At 42.9% G+C, this 21732-nt stretch overlaps 1 protein-coding gene across 1 annotated transcript in view; it reads right to left on the bottom strand.

The window, feature by feature from the left end:
* Positions 1 to 21182, bottom strand: part of trpc3 (transient receptor potential cation channel, subfamily C, member 3) — a 51080-nt gene extending 29898 nt beyond the window's left edge. The window contains exons 1-4 of the mRNA XM_055927278.1: positions 20642 to 21182; positions 11117 to 11891; positions 10533 to 10583; positions 7855 to 8040 (exon numbers count right to left, since the gene is read on the bottom strand). Of these exons, the coding sequence (XP_055783253.1) occupies positions 7855 to 8040; positions 10533 to 10583; positions 11117 to 11891; positions 20642 to 20796 (1167 nt within the window). The 5' untranslated portion in view covers positions 20797 to 21182. The remainder of the gene's footprint in view (positions 1 to 7854; positions 8041 to 10532; positions 10584 to 11116; positions 11892 to 20641) is intronic.
* Between the last annotated feature and the right edge of the window lie 550 nt (positions 21183 to 21732).

The following is a 21732-nucleotide window of genomic DNA, read 5'->3' as shown; positions in this document are numbered from 1 at the left end:
CCCAGATCTGTGCCTCGACGCAATCCTGTCTCGGAGCTTTACGGACAATTCCTTCAACATCATGGCTTGGTTTTTGCTCTGACATGCACTGTCAATTGTGGGACCTTATATAGACAGGTTTGTGCTTTTCCAAATCTTGTCCAATCAATTGAATTTACCACAGGTGGACTCCAATTAAGTTGTAGAAACATCAAGTATGATCAATGGAAACAGGATGCACCTGAGCTCAATTTCGACTCATAGCAAAAGGTATGAATACTTATGTACATTTCGGTTTTTATTTTCAATAAATCTGCAAAAATCTCTAAAAACGTGTTTTGCTTTGTCATTATGGGGTATTGTGTGTAGACTGCTCAGGATTTTTATTTTTTTAATCCATTTTAGAATAAGGTTGTAACAAAATGTGGAAAAAGTCAACGTTCTTAATACTTCCCGAAGGCACTGTAAATACTATACACCACTGATCATACTTTGACTAAAACAATAACTTATTGACTTCAATTGTTGTGCACCCTCATGGGTAAGCTCTGTGCATCGTCTTTAAGTTGCAAAACAGTGAATTTCCGCTTATGGGCTTTTAACAAAAGAAGCAAATGGTCATTTGGTAAATAAATAGACTGACTAGTCAAAAAACAGCTTCACCTTAACATCAGTAAGGAGGTGATTGTGGACTATAGGAGAAAGAGAGGAGAGCAAGCCCCCATCCACATCGACGGGGTTGTTGTGGAGCGGGTCGAGAGCTTCAAGTTAATTTGCGTCTACATCACTAAGGACTTAACATGGTCCACACACACCCGTACAGTCGTGAATCAAGCAGCGTCCCTTCCCTCCCAAGAGGCTGAAAAATTAGTCATGGCCCCTCGGACCCTCAAAAAGTTCTACAGCAGCGCCTTCGAGAGCATCTCTACTGGCTGCATCACTGCTTGCTATGGCAAATTGCACTGCCCTCAACCGCAAAGCGCTACAGAGGGTGGTGCGGACGGCCCAGAACATCACTAGGGCCGAGCCCCCTGCCATCCAGGACCTCTATATCAGGCGTCAGAGGAAGGCCCAAAGAATTGCCAAAGACTTCAACCACCCAAGCAATAGACTGTTCACTTTGTTACTGTCCAGCAAACGGTACGGCATCGGCTCTCGGATCAACAGGCTCAGGGATAGCTTCTACCTCTAAGCCATAAGACAGCTAAATAGTTAAATAAATGGTTACCCGGACTATCTGCATTAACACTATGTTACACTGACTATGCACAAGCACAAGACTGTATATACACTCACTCACACACAATACACTGACACAAAAGATTGTTGTAAAACTGTTGTATTCGGTGTGACAAATATGTGACAAATACAAATACAATCTCATTTGATTAAGCCCAAAATCACAGTGGCGGTGCAAAGGCATCTGTCACAGAGATTTGTAATACATCATCTGTAGTCTGCAACAACATTTTGCTGGACAAAATAGATCTTTATGTGTTCAGTCAATCAGGGCATTCTATCTGTGTTCATGGCACAGCTAGGTCACATCTTGGGGATGTCAATCATGGCATTTTATCTGTGATCCTGGCACAGCTAGGTCACATCCCGGGGAGGTCAATCATGGTATTCTACCTATGGTCATGGCACAGTTAGGTCACATCCTGGGAGGTCAATCATGGCATTCTATCTGTGGTCATGGCACAGCTAAGTCACATTCTGGGGAGCTGGATCCAGATGACTCAATGTTCCTGAGGGGAAACGGGGCACACACAATCAGGATTCCCCTCCATGTGTTACCCCTTAGAGTGTGAAGAGCGCCAGCTCCAGTTTGCATCTCTGCTGCAGATTAGGAAAATGTAATTTGGGGGCTTGCGAAATAGCAAAGCACTCCCTCAGGCTGGATCCATTGACAATAGGGAGAGAGGATGTTGCTTGCAAATGTATTTCTCAAGTGGCAGCCTGAGGCTGAGATACACTGTAAATGCACTACACTGCTTATGGGATTTGGCACTACCTCAAATGCCTCCTTATCATTCTGATGTGGTGTTAAGAATTCCACCTGGTTGCTTAAAGAGATTCTCTGGTACTTTTGTATGCTTTTTAGCCAGTAGTTCTTAAAGTAGCATACTATGTCACATACACTATGTACACAAAGTGTATCCCTTCAAATTAGTGGATTCGGCTATTTCAGCCAACCCCCTTTGCAGTCATGTGTATAAAATCGAGCTCACAGCCATCCAATATCCACAGACAAACATTGGCAGTAGAATGGCCTTACTGGAGAGCTCAATAACTTTCAATGTGGCACCGTCATAGGTTGCCACCATTCCAACAAGTCAGTTCATCAAATGTATGCACTGCTAGAGCTGCCCTGGTCAACTGTAAGTGCTGTTATTGTTAAGTGGAAACGTCTAGGAGCAACAACGGCTCAGTCACGAAGTTGTAGGCGACACAAACTCACAGAATGGGACCCTTCGACTGCTGATGTGTGTGCCCCATAAAAATCCTCTGTCCTCAGTTGAAACACTCACTACCAAGTTCCAAACTGCCTCTGGAAGCAACGTCAACACAAAAAGTGTGCGTCGGGAGCTTCATGAAATGGGTTTCCATTGCCGAGCAGCTGCACACAAGTCTAGGACCAACATGCGCAATGCCAAGGATCGGCTAGAGTGGTGTAAAGCTCACCACCATTGGATTCTAGAGCAGTGGAAACGCATTCTCTAGAGTGATGAATCATGCTTCACCAACTAGCAGTCCAACGGACGAATCTATGTTTGGCGGATCCCGGGAAAACCCTACCTGCCCCAATGCATAGTGCCTGTAAAGTTAATGTTAAAGTCAGTGGTGTGCCGTGGGCCTGGGGCCTTCAGTGAGGTACTACACAGTCCCACCCGAATTAATCCACCTCTTATTACCATCATTACGATGCCATGGCTCTAGACACTATACATTTAGACAGAAACGCAGTATAACCAGGCGTTGCGTCACCTTGAAATTGACAAATTGACATTTTTGGGTAAACAATGTTTACCCCAAAACATGACACAATCAATGAGTCTTTTCAATATTTCCCTTCACCTTTTCATTGTGCAGCTCCGTTGCCCTGCGCGTTTGTTCTTTGAGCTGTAGATCCACTCCGGTGTCCCCAAAAGTTTTCAAAAGCACCATTGCTTTGGAGCCTGTGAGCCATTGACAGCGCTCGTAGTTGAAACTTTGAAAGTGGCGAGCGAACGAACCGCTTTCCCGCCTGTGACAGGCTTTGTGGCGTCAGGCGACCTCTCCTTACAATGTCTAACTTTTCTTGAAAAGTTCGTCTTGAGGATGGCGTTATAATTATAGCCTCGACCAAATCGATATCTTCTCCTCCTTCCGCCATTGTGGGTTGAAAAAACAGCTTAGTAGTACGCAAATTAATTTGTTTATCAAATTCAGTTTCCTAGATCTGCATAGACCTCCCCATAGGACCTGCCTCTCAATATTGGTAATCCAATCAAAAGACGTGCAGGCACTACGCCTGCTAGCTGGCTCCTGTGTAACACTGGAGCCAGCCAGCAGGCGTACAATAGCCAACTCTAAAGCTGATTGGTTGACACTAAATTTTCATTTCCATTCACTATAAGCTACAAGCGCCCGCACTGTTGATTCTGAAGGCCTGAGGGCAGATTTTAGACCCCTGGCAACACATGATGGCTGAATATGATTGGATAAAAGATCTAACATAAAGACCAGCCCTCCAAATCTCAACCTGGGGCTGGAAGCAGTGCAACCAAGAGGAAAGCTATGAAATGAAGAGTATAACTCTTACTCTGGGGAATAATTTAATACATATTTGTGGGAAAATATATTTAAAAAAAAAATTATATTCTGATGATGTTTAGGCCAGCAGAGAAGGCCTTGCAGGCCCTGACGGCCCACCACTGGTGAAAGTTAAGTTAACTGTAAAGTTAATGGTCTGGGGCTGTTTTTCATGGTTCGGGATAGGCCCCTTAGTTCCAGTAAAGAGAAATATTAACGCTCCAGCATAGAATGACATTTTAGACGATTCTGTGCTTCCAACTTTGTGGCAACAGTTGGGAAAGGCCCTTTCCTGTTTCAGCATGACAATGACCCTTGCACAAAGCGAGGTCCATACAGAAATGGTTTGTTGAGATCGGTGTGGAAGAACTTGACTGGCCTGCAGAGAGCCCTGACCTCGACCCCATCGAACACCTTTGGGATGAATTGGAACGCCGACTGTGAGCCAGGCCTAATCACCCAACATCAGTGCTCGACCTCGCTAATGCTGGTGGCTGAATAGATGCAAGTCCCCACAGCATTGTTCCAACATCTAGTGGAAAGCCTTCCCAGAAGAGTGGAGGCTGTTCTAGCAGCAAAGGGGGGACCACCTCCATAGTAATGCCCATGATTTTGGAATGAGATGTTCGACGAACAGGTGTCTACATACTTTTGGTCATGTAGAGTATGTGCAGATATGTGCACCACGTGATTGCGCTCACTCGCTCCGCTGTGTGTGCATCTTGCTAGCTGTCACTCAAATGGCAAGGGCTGAAGCTCATTGGCTAGAACTCAAATTGCTACGGGGCTGGCCCACGTGGGGGAAAATGTAGGGAAAATGGCTTAGCACAGCTTCCAGAAAAATAGTCACTTTTAAACTAGGGATTTTGTGGCTAATTTAGGGAAGACATTAATTCTGCTCATATATTATGCATGTATGAACTACACATTGACACATCCAGCTCAAAGTGTGAGGTTTAAAAATACTTTGTAGTCGCCAAAGTTCTGGAGCAAGTCTTTAATAAATGGTGCTTTCTTGGCCAGGGCCCTTATGTACCAAGCCTTTCAGAGTAGGAGTGCTGATTCACGGTCAGTTTTGAATGAGATTACATGGTGTAACGATGACGCTGTGAGTTGAGAAGCAGGTGCAACGTTTAATAAATCAACAAACATGAAACGAGACAGCGTAACAGTGTCGATATAGCATGAACACAGGAATGATACCGACTGAGGAATGAACGTATGGGAGGGACAGATAAAGGGGAGGTAATGATGAAGGTAATGGAGTCCAGGTGTGAATCATAATGACCTGCAGGTGCGCGTAATGATGAATCCCAGGACCGGTGGTTAGTACTCCGGCAACGTCAATGTCGGAGGGGAGGAGCAGGAGTAGACACATGGACAGGGGGGCCTGATCCTAGATCAGCACTCTTACTCTGAGACACTTGAACCATATGGCCCTAGGTGGAGGAGGAGACCATCCTTTACCATGGTGGAGGAGGAGACAACGTCCTTTACCATGGTGGAGGAGACCATCCTTTACCATGGTGGTGGAGGAGGAGACAACATCCTTTACCATGGTGGAGGAGGAGACCATCCTTTACCATGGTGGAGGAGGAGACCATCCTTTACCATGGTGGAGGAGGAGACCGTCCTTTACCATGGTGGAGGAGGAGACAACGTCCTTTACCATGGTGGAGGAGGAGACAACGTCCTTTACCATGGTGGAGGAGGAGACAACGTCCTTTACCATGGTGGAGGAGGAGACCATCCTTTACCATGGTGGAGGAGGAGACAACGTCCTTTACCATGGTGGAGGAGGAGACAACGTCCTTTACCATGGTGGAGGAGGAGACAACGTCCTTTACCATGGTGGAGGAGGAGACAACGTCCTTTACCATGGTGGAGGAGACCATCCTTTACCATGGTGGAGGAGGAGACAACGTCCTTTACCATGTTGGAGGAGGAGACAACGTCTTTTACCATGGTGGAGGAGGAGACCATCCTTAACCATGGTGGAGGAGGAGACCATCCTTAACCATGGTGGAGGAGGAGACCATCCTTAACCATGGTGGAGGAGGAGACAACGTCCTTTACCATGGTGGAGGAGGAGACCATCCTTTACCATGGTGGAGGAGGAGACAACGTCCTTTACCATGGTGGAGGAGGAGACAACGTCCTTTACCATGGTGGAGGAGGAGACAACGTCCTTTACCATGGTGGAGGAGGAGACAACGTCCTTTACCATGGTGGAGGAGGAGACAACATCCTTTACCATGGTGGAAGAGGAGACAACATCCTTTACCATGGTGGAAGAGGAGACAACATCCTTCACCATGGTGGAAGAGGAGACAACATCCTTTACCATGGTGGAAGAGGAGACAACATCCTTTACCATGGTGGAAGAGGAGACAACATCCTTTACCATGGTGGAAGAGGAGACAACATCCTTCACCATGGTGGAGGAGACAACATCCTTTACCGTGGAAGAGGAGACAACACCCTTTACCATGGTGGAAGAGGAGACAACATCCTTCACCATGGTGGAGGAGGAGACAACATCCTTTACCATGGTGGAGGAGGAGACAACATCCTTTACCATGGTGGAAGAGGAGACAACATCCTTCACCATGGTGGAAGAGGAGACAACATCCTTCACCATGGTGGAGGAGACAACATCCTTTACCGTGGAAGAGGAGACAACACCCTTTACCATAGTGGAGGAGGAGACAACATCCTTTACCATGGTGGAGGAGGAGACAACATCCTTTACCATTGTGGCCACGGCTGCTAATTAATCAATCACGTTAATGTCGGTTTCAATTCCATCATGCATTTATACCTCAATGAACCTCACACATTATGGCAAGAAGAAGGCCTTAGTGAGGTATTAGTTATTGTCAAAATCTAATCTTTTAAAATTGCAGTGTATGATGGCCCCTTTATGCAGGGAGTGCAGCACTTTTATCCATGCCATTTAACTGTCAGCTTGATTAACATCACATCACCGGATGACCTTGAGCGCAGGAAATCCCACAGAGTAGGCAAAGCTCACCCAGTCCTATGATTAATAATACTGTACTAAGAAGTTTGCTGGCTGCCTCCAATTCAGGGTAATTTTGCTGCACTAAAAAGCTGACTGACTAACTGACTGGCTGGGTGGCACATAACATACATGTGACTGGCTCAGCTGGCTGGCATATAACCTACACGTGATTGGCTGGCTGGCTGACTGGCACGTAACATACATGTGACTGGCTTGGCTGGCTGGCTGGTTGGCACATAATATATATGTGATTGGCTGGCTGGCATATAACATACATGTGACTGGCTGGCTGGCTAACTGGCACATACCATACATGTGACGCTGGATTTACTTGTAACTATAATCATATACATTCAATACGTTGATTTTGACTTGGTTGACATATTGCTGTATTACTTGTAGACACTCTGAACAGGAAGGTTATGTTTAGTCATTAGTTGAACTTTGAGGTACAGCACAGTGGTTTCCACTACAACATAAAGTCGTTCTGGCAAAAAAACTAAAGCAAGCAGCATTGTATCAATGAAAATGTCTGACTGTTGCAAAAGGTGTAGTGCCAAAATGTTGATGCTAAATGGACGGATACTGTAGATAGTGTCACAAAAGAAGCCCTGTTGAGTTGGAAGGGGTGATCGCAGGTGAATACTGTAGGCAGGGCCAGTGAAGACGGGTAGAAGTGGTATGGATGCAGGTCTGGTACACAGGCAAGTAGCAATGGAGGCACTTTGACGTAAAGTGGAGTGTCCTGGGAATCATTTTGAATGAACTACAGTATATTCTAAATTCTAGAAATAACTTACAAGATCGAAAGATAAGAGAGCGTTGCAGTGTTGTTTTGCAGCGAGAAAATAAGGTGTGATGTGAGTCCAACCAAGTGGATAGTTTTTGTTTGCTTCACTTCTACAGGACACCCTGGATATGTTCAGCATTCAACCAATAAGAGATCACCAGTCAGAGAGATTTTACATGGGAAGAGTTAATGCCTGTTGAAGTATTGAGAAGTCAACTACAGGTCTAGGCCTGAGGATAGATAAAGGAAACTGTTAGCTACTTACCTTTTTCACCTCGTACTTGATGGCCAGTTTGACCCTGCTCAGGAGAGAGCGAAGGCCCTGCCCCGACTCCTTCTCAGCAGTAACATCTCCATTCAAAATGGCTTCCACTTCCTCTGTGTCCCGACAGAGGTCCAGCACTCCCACTACAAAGTCCTTACACTGCATAGACAGCTTGCGATAGTCATTCTGGACAGAGAGAAAAACAGGTTAGAGTCAAGTCAGCTACTGGAGACAGGGAAAGGCAAACTCGTTGGCTTAAATCTCAATTACAAAGGTAACGTGACACGAACAGAATATAAACTTAGTGATATTTTTTCAGCAAACATTATGTTATAGAAGATATACAGTAATATTGAAACAAAATACTTATGTTTCTCTGAAAACACTTTTAGCATTTCTGAATAAGTAATGGGTCCACTAGTGGTGACCCAATGGGGATATCTGTGTGTAATGATCTCGACATTAGCTGAACTCAAGAAAGGGTTGTATATCCACATGACATACAATTGTATTATTAAGTAAAAAATTGGAAATACATTTACATCTTAATACTGCGCAGGATAATAAAATGAATAATAAGGATTACAATAGCTCGGAAATGAATCTCCAAAAAATAAAACGTTCATAGAATTGTGGTGTTAATAATACAATGTGAAATGTATTTTAACACAAGCCCTATTTTCACAGGATTACTGTCACTATAGGAGGAGGTAAGGTAATGGAATTGTTATCTGAGTGCATCCGCAATTTTATTCTCGTGGAAGCAGTTATATTGGTCATTTCAGCATTCCTTAAATAGGCCTACATAATACTAGTCTAGTCCTTTGCGAAAAGACATCTCAGTGTTTTGATAAAATGACCGTGCTTGCCAGGTGACAAGATTGACTGTATTCAGCACAGTATTATAAAAGTATGTAATATCATTTTCTCCCTATTTATAGAAAGTATACAGTCGATATTGACGATACTGGCCTCAGTATTAATTGGTATCATACTTAAGCTGTTAATTGAACTTCTGGTCAACCATCCCTAGCTTAGATCACTCTACTTGTTGGAAAGAAATCCAACATTAATGTAATATAAACTTTGTCTACAAGGGAGGAAGGGTCCATGCATGTTTCATTGGTATAATTCAAATATCAAGAAGAAGCAGTTTTGCAAATTAAGGTACACAAATGATACTTTTACACAAATGATACATAAACAGTTATACATATTGACAATGCATTTGAAATGCATGCAGTCTCATGATGAAACAGTAGTCTGAAACTTCTCTTGGTACAGCTGACTTTGTCCTTATAGCACACTGCCAAGCTGTAGCCTGTCCCTTTTACCTATGGTCATACTTACATATTGAATAACTCCAGAGTCACCACTTTTACTCACATTGTTGTTTAAACCTTGCTCTAAGAACACAATTAAAGACGCATTAAGCTAAAGGCTTATCTTTTGCTTTTAAATGTGCTGTTTGTCCTTATACTGAGAGTATTTAGTCTGGATTTAATTTCCAAGGAACAACTAGACTTTGCTCAGCATGCATCTGTCAATTTGTTCATGTCTAGTGCTTTATTCTTTCTAATTGTGATGGATTGTCATAAACCATCTGTTCAAAGATACATTTAAATACTGTGTTTGACAAGCCCAAACCCTACATTTTCAGTCACTCATTCCTGAACATTGTGATCCAACTCTCTAGTGAAGCATTGCACCGTGTGAGCAATTTACTGCCTTTCATTCACTAGAACATGTTCCGATATACTTCTATCATCTCACTGCATCTCTCAGAGGGAGGCAAAAGGACAACTCAGAGAACAGATTGAAGAAAACAGGTATAAGGACAAAACACAATAAGCCCTGTATGAGGGCCCATATTGAGAGCTATGCGATGTGTTCTCTACGGAAATAGCTTTTCAGTTTCTTCTGCGTTAAATGTTGTATCAGACAAACCTGAAAATCCCAATAGGGGAAAGTTTTGATTTATGAGACAGGGTCAAACAAGCGTCCTCGTCTAAAATTTTCATTTACAAACACATTCAGTGTAGCTTGTTACATCACACCAAGCTCGAAATGGTTGTTAATGTGTCATATGTTTAACAGCATGAAACACTCTAGTAAATGTGGGTAACTTAATAACAAGCTTTTGTGGCAATATAGTTCAGTGAACTCATTTTTACAATCAATTCAAATGAGACAAATAATTCAAAAATCTATTCTTAAAGGAGAGGACAGGTTTGTTTTTTGAAACACCACTGGTTACCCTCTCTCCCATTAACAGCTCTGGAATTCACATCTGTCACAATGTTTATCTGCAGGCTGTGGCTAAACTGCAACTGTAGTCCCAAGTGGCACTGCATCTCAGTGCAAGAGCTGTCACTACAATCCCTGGTTTGAATCCAGGCTGTATCACAGCTGGCTGTGATTGGGAGTCCCATAGGGCGGTGCACAATTGGCCCAGCGTCGTCCAGGTTTGACCGGGGTAGGTCACTTATGTAAATAAGAATTTGTTCTTAACTGACTTGCCTGGTAAAATAAAAAAATATAATAATGCAGAATCTGACAGTCAGCCAGATATGCTAAAAGACAGATTACCCTTGAAGTAACAGCAAGTAATTAGCCAGTGTGAGGCTAGGCACTTTTTTAATCAATCTCAATGAATTTATGTAGTTAAATATATTTACCAGGGAGAAGCAATTGTGCTGCGTGGTCTCTTTTTTATGGCTCTTTTTATCCTGGTGGCGACATCAGCATAACACACATACAGGTTGAAGATTCATTACATTACACAACATCGGTTTTAAATAAAAACATGAGGCTGAAATTAATGGAGTTGTTAATTAAGCAGAATCAACACATCGCTATTGTATACGACTTTACCTGATAACAATCCTCAATTTAGTTAGTACTATTCCATGTCAGAATTCCAAAGCATTCAAAACGATCAAATATTACACCTTCAAACTAAATGCAGAAAAACAAAGAGGATTACAGCTTCAAGCTAAATAAAGAAAGACAAACATGGTTAAGCCTTCAAGCTAAATAAAGAAAAACAAATATGGTTACAACTTCAAACTAAATGCAGAAAAAACAACAGTCAGCAAGCAGTTAGCTTCTGAGTAGGAGAAGGTTGGCAAAATTCTGTGAAATTTCCCCAAGTTCCTAGGATTTCTGTAAAACCTAAGAATTCAGAAATAGATTTCTGAAAAACCTAAGCATTTGGGAAAGTTTCAGAAAGTTTGCAACCCTGAGTGCAGTAGTGTCCTACCTTGAACTCCTTCTCGATGTTGGCCAACTTGGTCAGTTCGTTGCTGAGCTCCAACGCGGTGAGCACTGGGTCCTCGCTAGACAGTGACAGGTAAGCCGGGCTGGCCAGGCCCCGGTAGGCATTGATGCGTGAGCGTGAGTGGCTGAAAGCGTCTTTGCCCTGTTTCTCGGCACATTCTACACACTTGCAGAAGTAGTCGTGCGGCCGCTCGATGCGCGCGCCCTTCAGCAGCAGCATGTGCACCACCTCGTACTTCTGGCAGTGCGCAGACAGAATGATGGGGGTGATGTCGGGCGAGAAGCGCGTGCCATCCTCATCGTACGAGTAGAAGTCGTCGTCCTGCAGCTCGCATGGACTCCGTGTCAGTCGCTCGCTAGCCTGGAAGGATGGATGGGCCAAGATGGTTTCCACTATCCTGACGTAGCCTTTTGAGATAGCCAGGAGCAGGGCGTCACCGATGCGTGCCAGGTTATCCCTCCGCAGGAGCAGTTCCGTCACCTCCAGGTGCTCGTTGCCCACCGCCAGCTGCAATGCGTTCTGTCCCATGTAGTCCACGCAGTTGACATTGAGCGTGGTAGAGTCCTCCAGCATCTTGCGGACCACAGGGATGTTGCCATACTCTGCCGCGTCCAGAAAGCGCTCTTCCTCGGCGGTCATGCTGGTGGTGCGGTCGTTGAACATGAAGGCCGGGCCACGCATCTGCGGTCGACGACCCTTCTCCCGCGCCGCTGTCATCCGCCGGTGGGCGGGGAGCTCAAGTTCCGCCGCCGCTTTCCTTGCAGAGATGGAGAAAACGACATCATGGTTACTTCCTCTGTGAAGAGCTCTGACTTTTGCATACATACTGACCACCAAGTTGTATTGACTACCAGCTATAAAGAACATTACCCATCCAGGATAATAAAGATGACCTAGTCTACCAGTCAAAACCAGTCAACTATAAATGGACTCAACTTCCGTTGTAGGCCTGTTTTACAAAGTCTACAAAACCACCCTTCATCATTCAAAGAGACTAGTGCTATCCCTACGTTCACAACAGAGTGGAGAGTGGCAGCAGTGTATTCATTAGAGCCCAGCACCAAGCCACCCCAGTAGTCTCAGTGAAAAGTGCATTGACAGAGTGCCCCACAGACTGTGGAAGAAATCCTTCTGGCGTTAATAGCATTTTAATGAAACACAACAGATGCCTGGGTGATACAACTACAGGTTGCACTAACATATCAGGGGTTTCTGTGCCAGGTTTCAAACCAAGCAACTGCTCCTGCCAGAGCTGAGAGCCATAGTCATAAAAGCACATGTTGGAATACTTGTTTTTGATAGTGGATTAATAATACCCAGGGTATTTGGGAAGTATTTGACAACAATTGGTAATTGAGTAATAGTAGTTGGTCCATAAAATTGGAATGAACTTGACATTTATTATTTAACCAGCCCACCTCAACTGACCAAATAATGCTTGATATGAAAATACACATTTATCAAATTAAATTAATAGACAATTCCACTGATTCAATTCGGTTCCATTCCCTCTCCCTTTATAGCCGACCAATTCAACTCAAGTCCAGTTTTGATTAAAAACATCAAACCCAATTTCAAGTCAATTACAGCTGCTATTACTACTTCTCTATAGATAAGAGCACTGTCATTCCACTGTCCTTGGTTGACAGATGGGTAATGCTAGTCAGTTTGGCACACAAGGTAGGCTCCCTATCTCCCCCTCTCCATACCTCTACTGAAGGAATAATACTGAAACTCATTTCCACCATTTCCCCTCTAAACACAGAAAGGAAATGTCAAACATTGTATAAACTATTTCATCTTCATCAGAATCCTCCTCGAGCAGGGCATCTTATTTGAGCGTGGTCTCCACAAGAGGCCTGTTACACTTTTATTTTATTTTCCTTGAAGAAGTGTGTCACCTGAAGGTAAAGTATGTCACCTTAAAGTTAGTGTGTCACCTTAATTAAGGTAAAGTATGTCACCTTAAAGTTAGTGTTTCACCTTAATTAAGGTAAAGTATGTCACCTTAAAGTTAGTGCGTCACCTTAAAGTAAAGTCTGTAATCTTAAAGTTGATTAACGTGCAATGATATATGACATATACCTGCATTATTCAGTGGTCTGTTATGAATGTTCTAAGGAAGGAAGTAGAAGGAAATACAAACAATAGACTGACCAGGTGAATTCAGGTGAAAGCTATGATTCCTTATTGATGACACTTGTTAAATACACGTCAATCAGTATAGATGAAGGGGAGGAGACAGGTTAAATAAGGATTTTTAAGCCTTGAGACAATTGAGACATGGATTGTGTGTGTGCGATTCAGAGGGTTAAATAGGCAAAACAAAATATTTTTGTTCCTTTGAACGGGGTATGGTAGGTGTCAGGCGCACCGGTTTGTGTCAAGAACTGCACAGCTGCTGGGTTTTTCACGCTCAACAGTTTCCCGTGTGTATCAAGAATGGTCCACCACCCAAAGGATATCCAGCCAAATTGATACAACTGTGGGAAGCATTGGAGTCAACATGGGCCAGCATCCCTGTGGAACGCTTTCGACACCTAGTAGAGTCCATGCCCCGACGAATTGAGGCTTTTCTGAGGGTAAGGGAGGGGGGGGGGGGCATGCTACTTTGCAGTATGCCACGTTTAGTCCCTCAACACCCATTGTTTTGCTGTGGGTAAGTAAATAAAGTCAAACTGTGGGTTTGCTGACACGCAGGAGCTTGTCCGGCTTGATAATTATCCATGAAAGGAAGTTAATTTGTAATTTGGGTGACTATCCGTTATAATCAAACCAGTATCAAATTAAGTTAGAGAAAAAACAAATGAAGTGCCAGCATAATGTACAATACATGAGAAAACAAAGCGTAAACCAATAGAGAGAAACAAGTGATGGGAATTCGGTTAACCCTGCATTGGTGACCTTTGTCAATAGCCTGAAAAAGCAATCAGTGCAATGCCTCGCTTCCCATATCAAACCACACAAGCTCATTTGCTCATATTTGTTTGATGAGTAATGCCAGGCAAGGAAAATTCATCAAAGGAGAAACATTTTTATTTGAATAAATTAAAGAGAAAAATGGACTCAGCTTATGAAATAGGCTACCAATGAGAATGTACTGTGAACAAAAATGTATTCCTTGGTTAACTTTTCTATTCCAAAAATAAAATAAAACGGGTTAATTAAATAACATCACTTAGGGACGTCACTCGGAGCAACATTTCTCCTCCCATAATGGTCCTTGAGATTTGCCCTTGAGCAGGAAATTCATTTTACAGGCATGAACAGCTGAAGACCCTTAGGACTTGCTACCCCAATGACTTGCTGGCAGGCTTGAGGGGACACTGCATCCTCCATATATAGCCAAATGTTTCAGACACCCAGGGGATCACCTAGAATTAAAATGACTATTTCCCCTTTGCCTCGATAGAACAACGCTGACAGAAATTGATTGGGTTAATAGGCTAACTTAGCATCTTAATTAGAGTAAGAATAGGGTTAGATTTCCACTCTGACATTAGATTTCTTCCACATTGCAGAATATTGGAGAATCATGCATTCAAATAATGCCCTGCGATAGACAAGCAGCGTATCCAGGGGTTGTACTTGGGCGGCAGGTAGCCTAGCGGTTAGTGTTGGGTCAGTGACCAGAAGTTTGCTAGTTTGAATCCCAGAAGAATCTGTCACTTCTGCCCTTGAGCAAGGCACTTAACCCTAATTGCTCCGAGTCACCATCAATAATGTCTGATCACCTGGCTGTGACCCAACTCTCCACGGGTGTCTCCTGGGAAGTGGGATATGCAAAAAACACATTTTCATTTCACACCTCACACTTGTACAGATTACCCACTTGTACATGCAGTGAAACAGGACAAATATAGGCACCCCTATTTGTCTTGTACATCAAGCTGCCTCACGCTACAGAAACAGGAGAAACAGGAGCCAGAACGGCCCATAGGGCAGAAGCCTAGGACAAGGCTTACTTACGCATTCAAATATTATAATAAAGTTATTTACTCCAAAGGGACATCTCTTAAATTTGAATACATTTCCGGAGAATACAACATTAAGGAGAATTGTGTTAAAATTTTACACATAATTACCCTTATGGCTAACTCTTATAAGCATTACCCTTATGACTAATGCTTATAAACATTACCCGTATGGCTAACTCTTATAAACATTAGCCCTATGGCTAATTATTATAGACATTCCCCTTATGGCTAACTATTATAGACATTACCCTAGCAATGTACTGTATTCATGTAGCACACCAGACTTTAGGTTAACAAAATAGAGGAGGATAATAATCTAGTAAAAGACAGGACATAATAGTGTGGAATGCATTCCCAGTGTATCCATTTGAGGCAGAGGCAAAGTGGCAGCAAAAATTGACTTGAGGGTGTATGTCCAAAAGTCCTATGCAAATAGGGTCCATATTGGGTCCTAATGGTGGTTATTGGCCCATTAGCAATAATGGTGGTGCAATTGTAGACACATGTTCACAACCCTTTACCCAAAATTTGGCAGGCATGCAAGGGGTAAGGCAAACAGTAGCTCAACCAAGAGGTATATGCCAGTTTGGTCTGATGGTAGTGCTATAATGCAAGCAAACACATTCCCCTTTATCCTACTCTGTAAAGGCTTTCTTCCAGGGGTGAAGGAGAGGACCAAAATGCAGCGCGGCTAGTGTTAAACATGTTTAATACAAACACAAGTGAAACACTACAAACAACCTACAAAATAACAAATGTGCAAAACCGATACAGACCTATCTGGTGCAGAACAAACACAGAGACAGGAAACAAACACCCACCAAATCCCAACACAAAACAAGCCTCCTATATATGAGTCTCAATCAGAGACAACGACTACCATCTGTCTCTGATTGAGAACCCACACTAGGCTGACATAGAAACAGACAAACTAGACACACAACATAGAATTCCCACCCAGCTCACGTCCTGACCAACTAAACACATACAAAACAACAGAAAACAGGTCAGGAACGTGACATACTCCAAGCTGTAGTATGGGTCTGGGGAAGTACTGACCAGCTCTATTCATCACAAGCTAGCGAGAAGCCAGTCAGATGTTATCTAAATGAAATCCATTTTCTCAACACAAAGACTCCTGGCCTGCCTGGTTAGCTGCACAAAATATAGTTTCCAAAATGAATTTCAAGCCCAAACTGGAAAAAATAATGCTTAAAAAGCCCAATTCAGCCATTGTTATTCAATATCAAATCCTTTCTGGGTAATAATTAAGTACCTTACTGTAATAGTTCCATTAAAACTGAATTTGGACTGCAATGGGCCTTAAATAAAATGTCTAATTATCAATAGCCCCTGAGCACCAGTCAATACTGTTCACTCCTCATTTAGCTAGTTACTGAGAACTGCTCAATGTTTAATGTCCTCAGAAAGGAAAGAAGCTAGACACCGAACCTCTTATCCGATTCACTACTTCAAAACATGCCACCGTCTCCATAGAAAGTATCGACTAGACAACGTTACAATCAAATGTGCTGGAACCTACGCACTTTATCTTCTCAGATACACATGCTAGATTAGAGAGGCCACACAAAACAACCATGAACGGACAGGAACCCCTTTTATCCTGGTTGAATCAATAGACTCTCCCAATGTGGAATTGGAACCTTGGTCTAATGATGGATGATACTTTTAACTCTGTCCAACCAAAGCCTCTTCCTCCCAAACTCTCCGCCCACTCATCCCAGGGCAACACGTTCCCATTCAGCAGGTTAATGACAGGCTATACAAAACAACCACATATGTGGGCTGTGACTGTGAGTAACCTAAGCTGTTAGGAACAGCACTGTGGGGATAATACAAATACTTCTTCTCCTTCTCATAACCATTCTATACTATAGATGGGCCTGTACACACAAAGAGTCTCAGAGTAGGTGTGCTGATCTACTGTAGGATCAGTGTTGCCATTTAGATCTTAATGAATAAGATGATATGGATGGACAGGGAGGACTTCATCCTAGATACAGCACTCATACTCTGAGATGCGTAGTGAATACAGGCATTGATCTTTATAAGCTATGCATACTCCTCCTCAGCAATATTTATCCTTCTTGCCCTTCCCCGAGCTGACAAGGTAAAAATCTGTCGTTCTGCCCCTGAGCAAGGCAGTTAACCCACTGTTCCCCTGGCGCCGAAGACGTGGATGTCGATTAAGGGAGCCTCTATGTCTCCCTTTTCCCCTTCACTGTCCTATCTGATTAATAAAACCACCAAAAATACAAAATTCCCACTTATATTAATAGAAACACCATTATGTACCATAGCTTAGCCTCACTCATCCACCATCATACATCATCCTTTTCATTCACCACCACCCTTCATCCTCCTCATCCACTTCCTCCTCCTCATCCACCACCATACATCATCCTCCTCCTCATCCACCACCATGCATCATCCTCATCCACCACCATACATCATCCTCCTCCTCATCCACCACCATACATCATCCTCATCCACCACCATACATCATCCTCCTCCTCATCCACCACCATACATCATCCTCATCCACCATCATACATCATCCTCCTCCTCCACCTTAGCCCTAACTGTGGCTGCAGACCTTTTTCATGACTTTCTGGAGTTCCCCCACACTCGGTTACAGGCTGCACTCCAGGTGAACAGTTGTTGACCATCAAATCAGAAGCAAACTGCCAGAGCGGGCAGTCACACAGTCAAAAGGTAAAAGTCAGGATTCTACCCATTCCGCTTCTTATACTGCCAAGACGACAGGATGGCGGGCCATTTCAACTGATCCAGGACAGCAAGAGAAAGCACCATCCAACAACATGAAAATGTCCTGGCTCCTGCTGGTACAGTAGCTTAAACAGAACAAGCGATCTAGTACATTTGAACCCGAGCCGTACACTTACAGGAAAGAGGAAGAGCATCATACACCATGTTACTTTTGTCAAGTTAGGGATTTGGCCACAGCCGGTGAAGACACTGACTGGGCAGAGCCGAACACACTGCCTTAGAAAGTGCCTGGACACGAAAAAAGCCATTGAGTCACAGCTTCAGCCCCTGATAATTATACAATACAAAAGCTTCAATTACTATGAAGTACTGTTGTCCAAGCCAGAATGGTCCATAGAGCAGGAGTCTCCTGATTCTGTAGCGTGAGGCAGCTTAATGTACAAGACATGTACACCCCCTGGACAGGACAAAAGTCTATTGCAGGGCTTTATGATTGTACTGATTACTATTGTATGCCTGCCATACATTATTTCCATGCCACTCCAGAGGATGTTGGTACAGGTAAAACAGGTACAAGTGTCATAATAACAATTAACAGTGCAGAGGATATTGTGATAATCTGCAATTGGACTTCGAGTGACATTCGGTCACATGATCAGGACTCAAGGAACTCATTTCGCTCACGTCTGTGAATTACATTCATTAGCAAATCACTGATGCTGTAGCTTGTCTGACATGCCTTCAAAAGAAAGAGTATGACAGGTCAGAATTTTGACAATTTTGTCAGGAAAGGGCACTGGAACAAACTACCAAAACAATTTGGTTTGACAATACAGTTGCGTTGCACCGTAATTAGAACCCCAATCCAATGTGTAAAAACATTTGCAGTAGGACATGGTCTTCAGGTTTTGTTTTTGTCTTTCTTAAAGAACATACGATAAAGGTAGCTCTTAGAAGGGCAATAGGACGAATCAGAGGATGAATTTCACTGCCTGGAGGAATTCATGACCTTTACTTCCTGGGTGGTCAAGGTGGAACAAGACTTTCTTATGCTCTGTCAGTGGGAATCTTTTGCTGAAAATACTGTGCCTCTCCAACTATTCTACACATGCAAGGCACTACTGAGTTGCCATAATGGGTGGACCACTAGAACGATCCCATGGACTGAAGAAATATATATCTATTCTACTCATTCGAATTCTATGGAGTCTCCATAGCCTGAGTGCCAGTCTGTTTGTGCTATCATGCACATTCATTGTCACTCATTATCATACAATCATGTTTGCTTTGACAATGATCAATGGAGTTGGAAAGAGCACAAACAAATCTGGGACCAGTCCAGGGTCTCTACACCTAGGGAGAAAATCACATGTTGGCAAGGCATACCATTGGCAAGGCATAAAATGGCATTGGTATTTTAAAATGCAGATATCCACTTTTCTCATATTCACAAACTCAACATACACCTAAGGAATATCTAAGTAAATATTAAAATGGCATCACACAAGACCTGAGCTATTACTTTACCCAACACAGCAGGGATGTGGGACTGCCTACTGTTTGACAGGTTAATTTTAAAGCATTTTGACTGACTTTTCAAATGTTAAATATACATCTCAGCTTCGTCTGACAACGTTGTTCCATAGTTAGGATGATGTTAATCACTGCACTACTTACCATAAGCCCTGTGCTACATTTAATGTATTAGCCCAAAGCAAGTATCACCAGGATAAGATAGTATAAAGCAGAGCAATCACCCATATTAGCCCACTTTATGTCACCATGTGTGACACATGATAACATGTTAATTAATGGGTACCATATGGAGAACCTCTGAAGACTGGAGTGGATTTATACACACAGCAGAGTGTATTAGATTGACATCCTGTCTAGATGATCATCTCTGATGTATGGCCATAACAAAATAGAGTAGAGAGCTAGTGCCTGCAAATGAGCGATGCCTGCAAATGAGCGAAACATTGATATCATCAATGTTGACAATAGATAGATGAGGCCTAAGAAATCATGCTGTCTCAGAGTCATTGTACCTTCTCAAATGTGATCTGTGTGTGTGGAATGGTTTAAGTAAATGGGTATTCTTAAGTAAATGTGATTTGAAAACAGGAAAGGCACATAATACAACCTGAATCATGTGAGTTATGTAGTAGCCTGCATATGAACATGAGATTAATTAGAATGTCTGCTGTTTCAGCATTTTTACATCGCTGAGTGAGTCTCAACATGATACAAAAAGTAGGAGACATGTAGGCTACCTGTAGGTTTATGCATTCTCCATGCTGAACAGCAGCATCATGGTCTCGTTTCTCTCTCTCTATGACCACTGACTGAATTATCCACAAGGTGGCGCAAGTATTGTCACAAACACTGCCAATGTCCAAAGATGCAGCTACATTTTATATGAATAAAATTCTAATTTTGGTATGGCCCAAAACAACATCATTGCACTAGGCTACCAGTTGAAGGCTTCGTATTGGATGACTTTATATGACATATCAGTGCAACAGATATGAATAAACTTAATTTTCAAAAAAGACATGAGAAATTAGGATTATTAATCGGACCAAAGGCAGAAAGAAAACAGTCCATTTAAAGTAGCATGTGTGTTAAAATAATGATTCATTCAATATCAACAGTTTCATGGAAAGTTTTTAAACCACACAAATATTCAGTAGCATATTTAAATTCACCTGCCCACTTTATTTAGCCTCCAATGAGTTCTACAGCCTAAGTGGCGCCGATAATAGGTTTGTCTACTCACATATTATATGCATAATATCCAGACGAATCCCGAATTGTTTGGACGGATTTTAGGTAATGTACATCCACACAGCCGTTTTCCTCTTTCCAACACTGTTCATCCTCCTCTTCGGAGAACGATACTCTCTCGTGATACTTTCTGCCCTTCGTTGACATATGGCCAGTAGTCACTCTTTCTGCACACTCTTTATGCTGTCTCCTTTTTTGCGGCAAAGCTTCGAAGTCAGCACGTCCGTTTGGGTTTAGGAATGGAGCCGGACGCACGCTTGCGTTCTCCGCAGGAAGCCTACCGTTGGCTATTTCCCCGGGCCGGTGTACAACAGTGGGCTAGTTTGCATAAGTGAACTGAAAGGGATGTTGTAGTGGCCCGCCCATTCCCGTCAAATGAAAGCTCATCAAGAACTGTCTTCATAATTACCACTGCCACCACCACCACTAGACTACATAAGAGAGGAAGTGCTTGCCTTGAGGAAATCACCGAAACCTTGGAACTGAAAGATGTTTGCTTGCTTTCCATTATTGCTTTATTTGGATAATAAACCACAGAGCCAGCTGAGTGAATACTAGCGCAGCACTCTTACAGCGATCTTATCTGCTTGAATAACTTCTAGAGTGGTTTGAATTGCTTATGAAAGTATGAATGCATTTAAACCTATTAGGCTATTGCTAGCTACATACTGTATAATGGCCAAGATGTGCTACAACACATCAAAATGTCCATGCAGTTGTGAATACAGAATTCCTAAAAATGAGGTGACACCATATATCCCCCAAGGTACGTTACATGAATTAACCATTTGGCATACTGTACATGAAATATGCACAAAGTAAACACTAGATGTAAGACCCAATTACTGGCCACTTTTGTATCTCTCTCTCAACCAGCCCCAACCTGTACTCACAATGATCTCAAGTGTGTGTGTATGTGTGTGTATGTGTGCTTGTGTGTGTATAGGAGAGGTTTTTATGTGAATATCAGACCATAACTTTACACCAACGGTATACATTGACTGTACAAAACATTAGAAACACACAGAAACTGTTGAGCGTGAAAAACCCAGCAGTGTTGCAGTTCTTGACTCAAACAGGTGT

Source organism: Salvelinus fontinalis, chromosome 6 (genome assembly GCF_029448725.1).
Source record: "Salvelinus fontinalis isolate EN_2023a chromosome 6, ASM2944872v1, whole genome shotgun sequence".
In the NCBI taxonomy this organism is placed as follows: Eukaryota; Metazoa; Chordata; class Actinopteri; order Salmoniformes; family Salmonidae; genus Salvelinus; species Salvelinus fontinalis.
The sequence above is the reverse complement of the archived record's forward strand: the minus strand, read 5'-3'. Positions and strand labels throughout refer to the sequence as shown.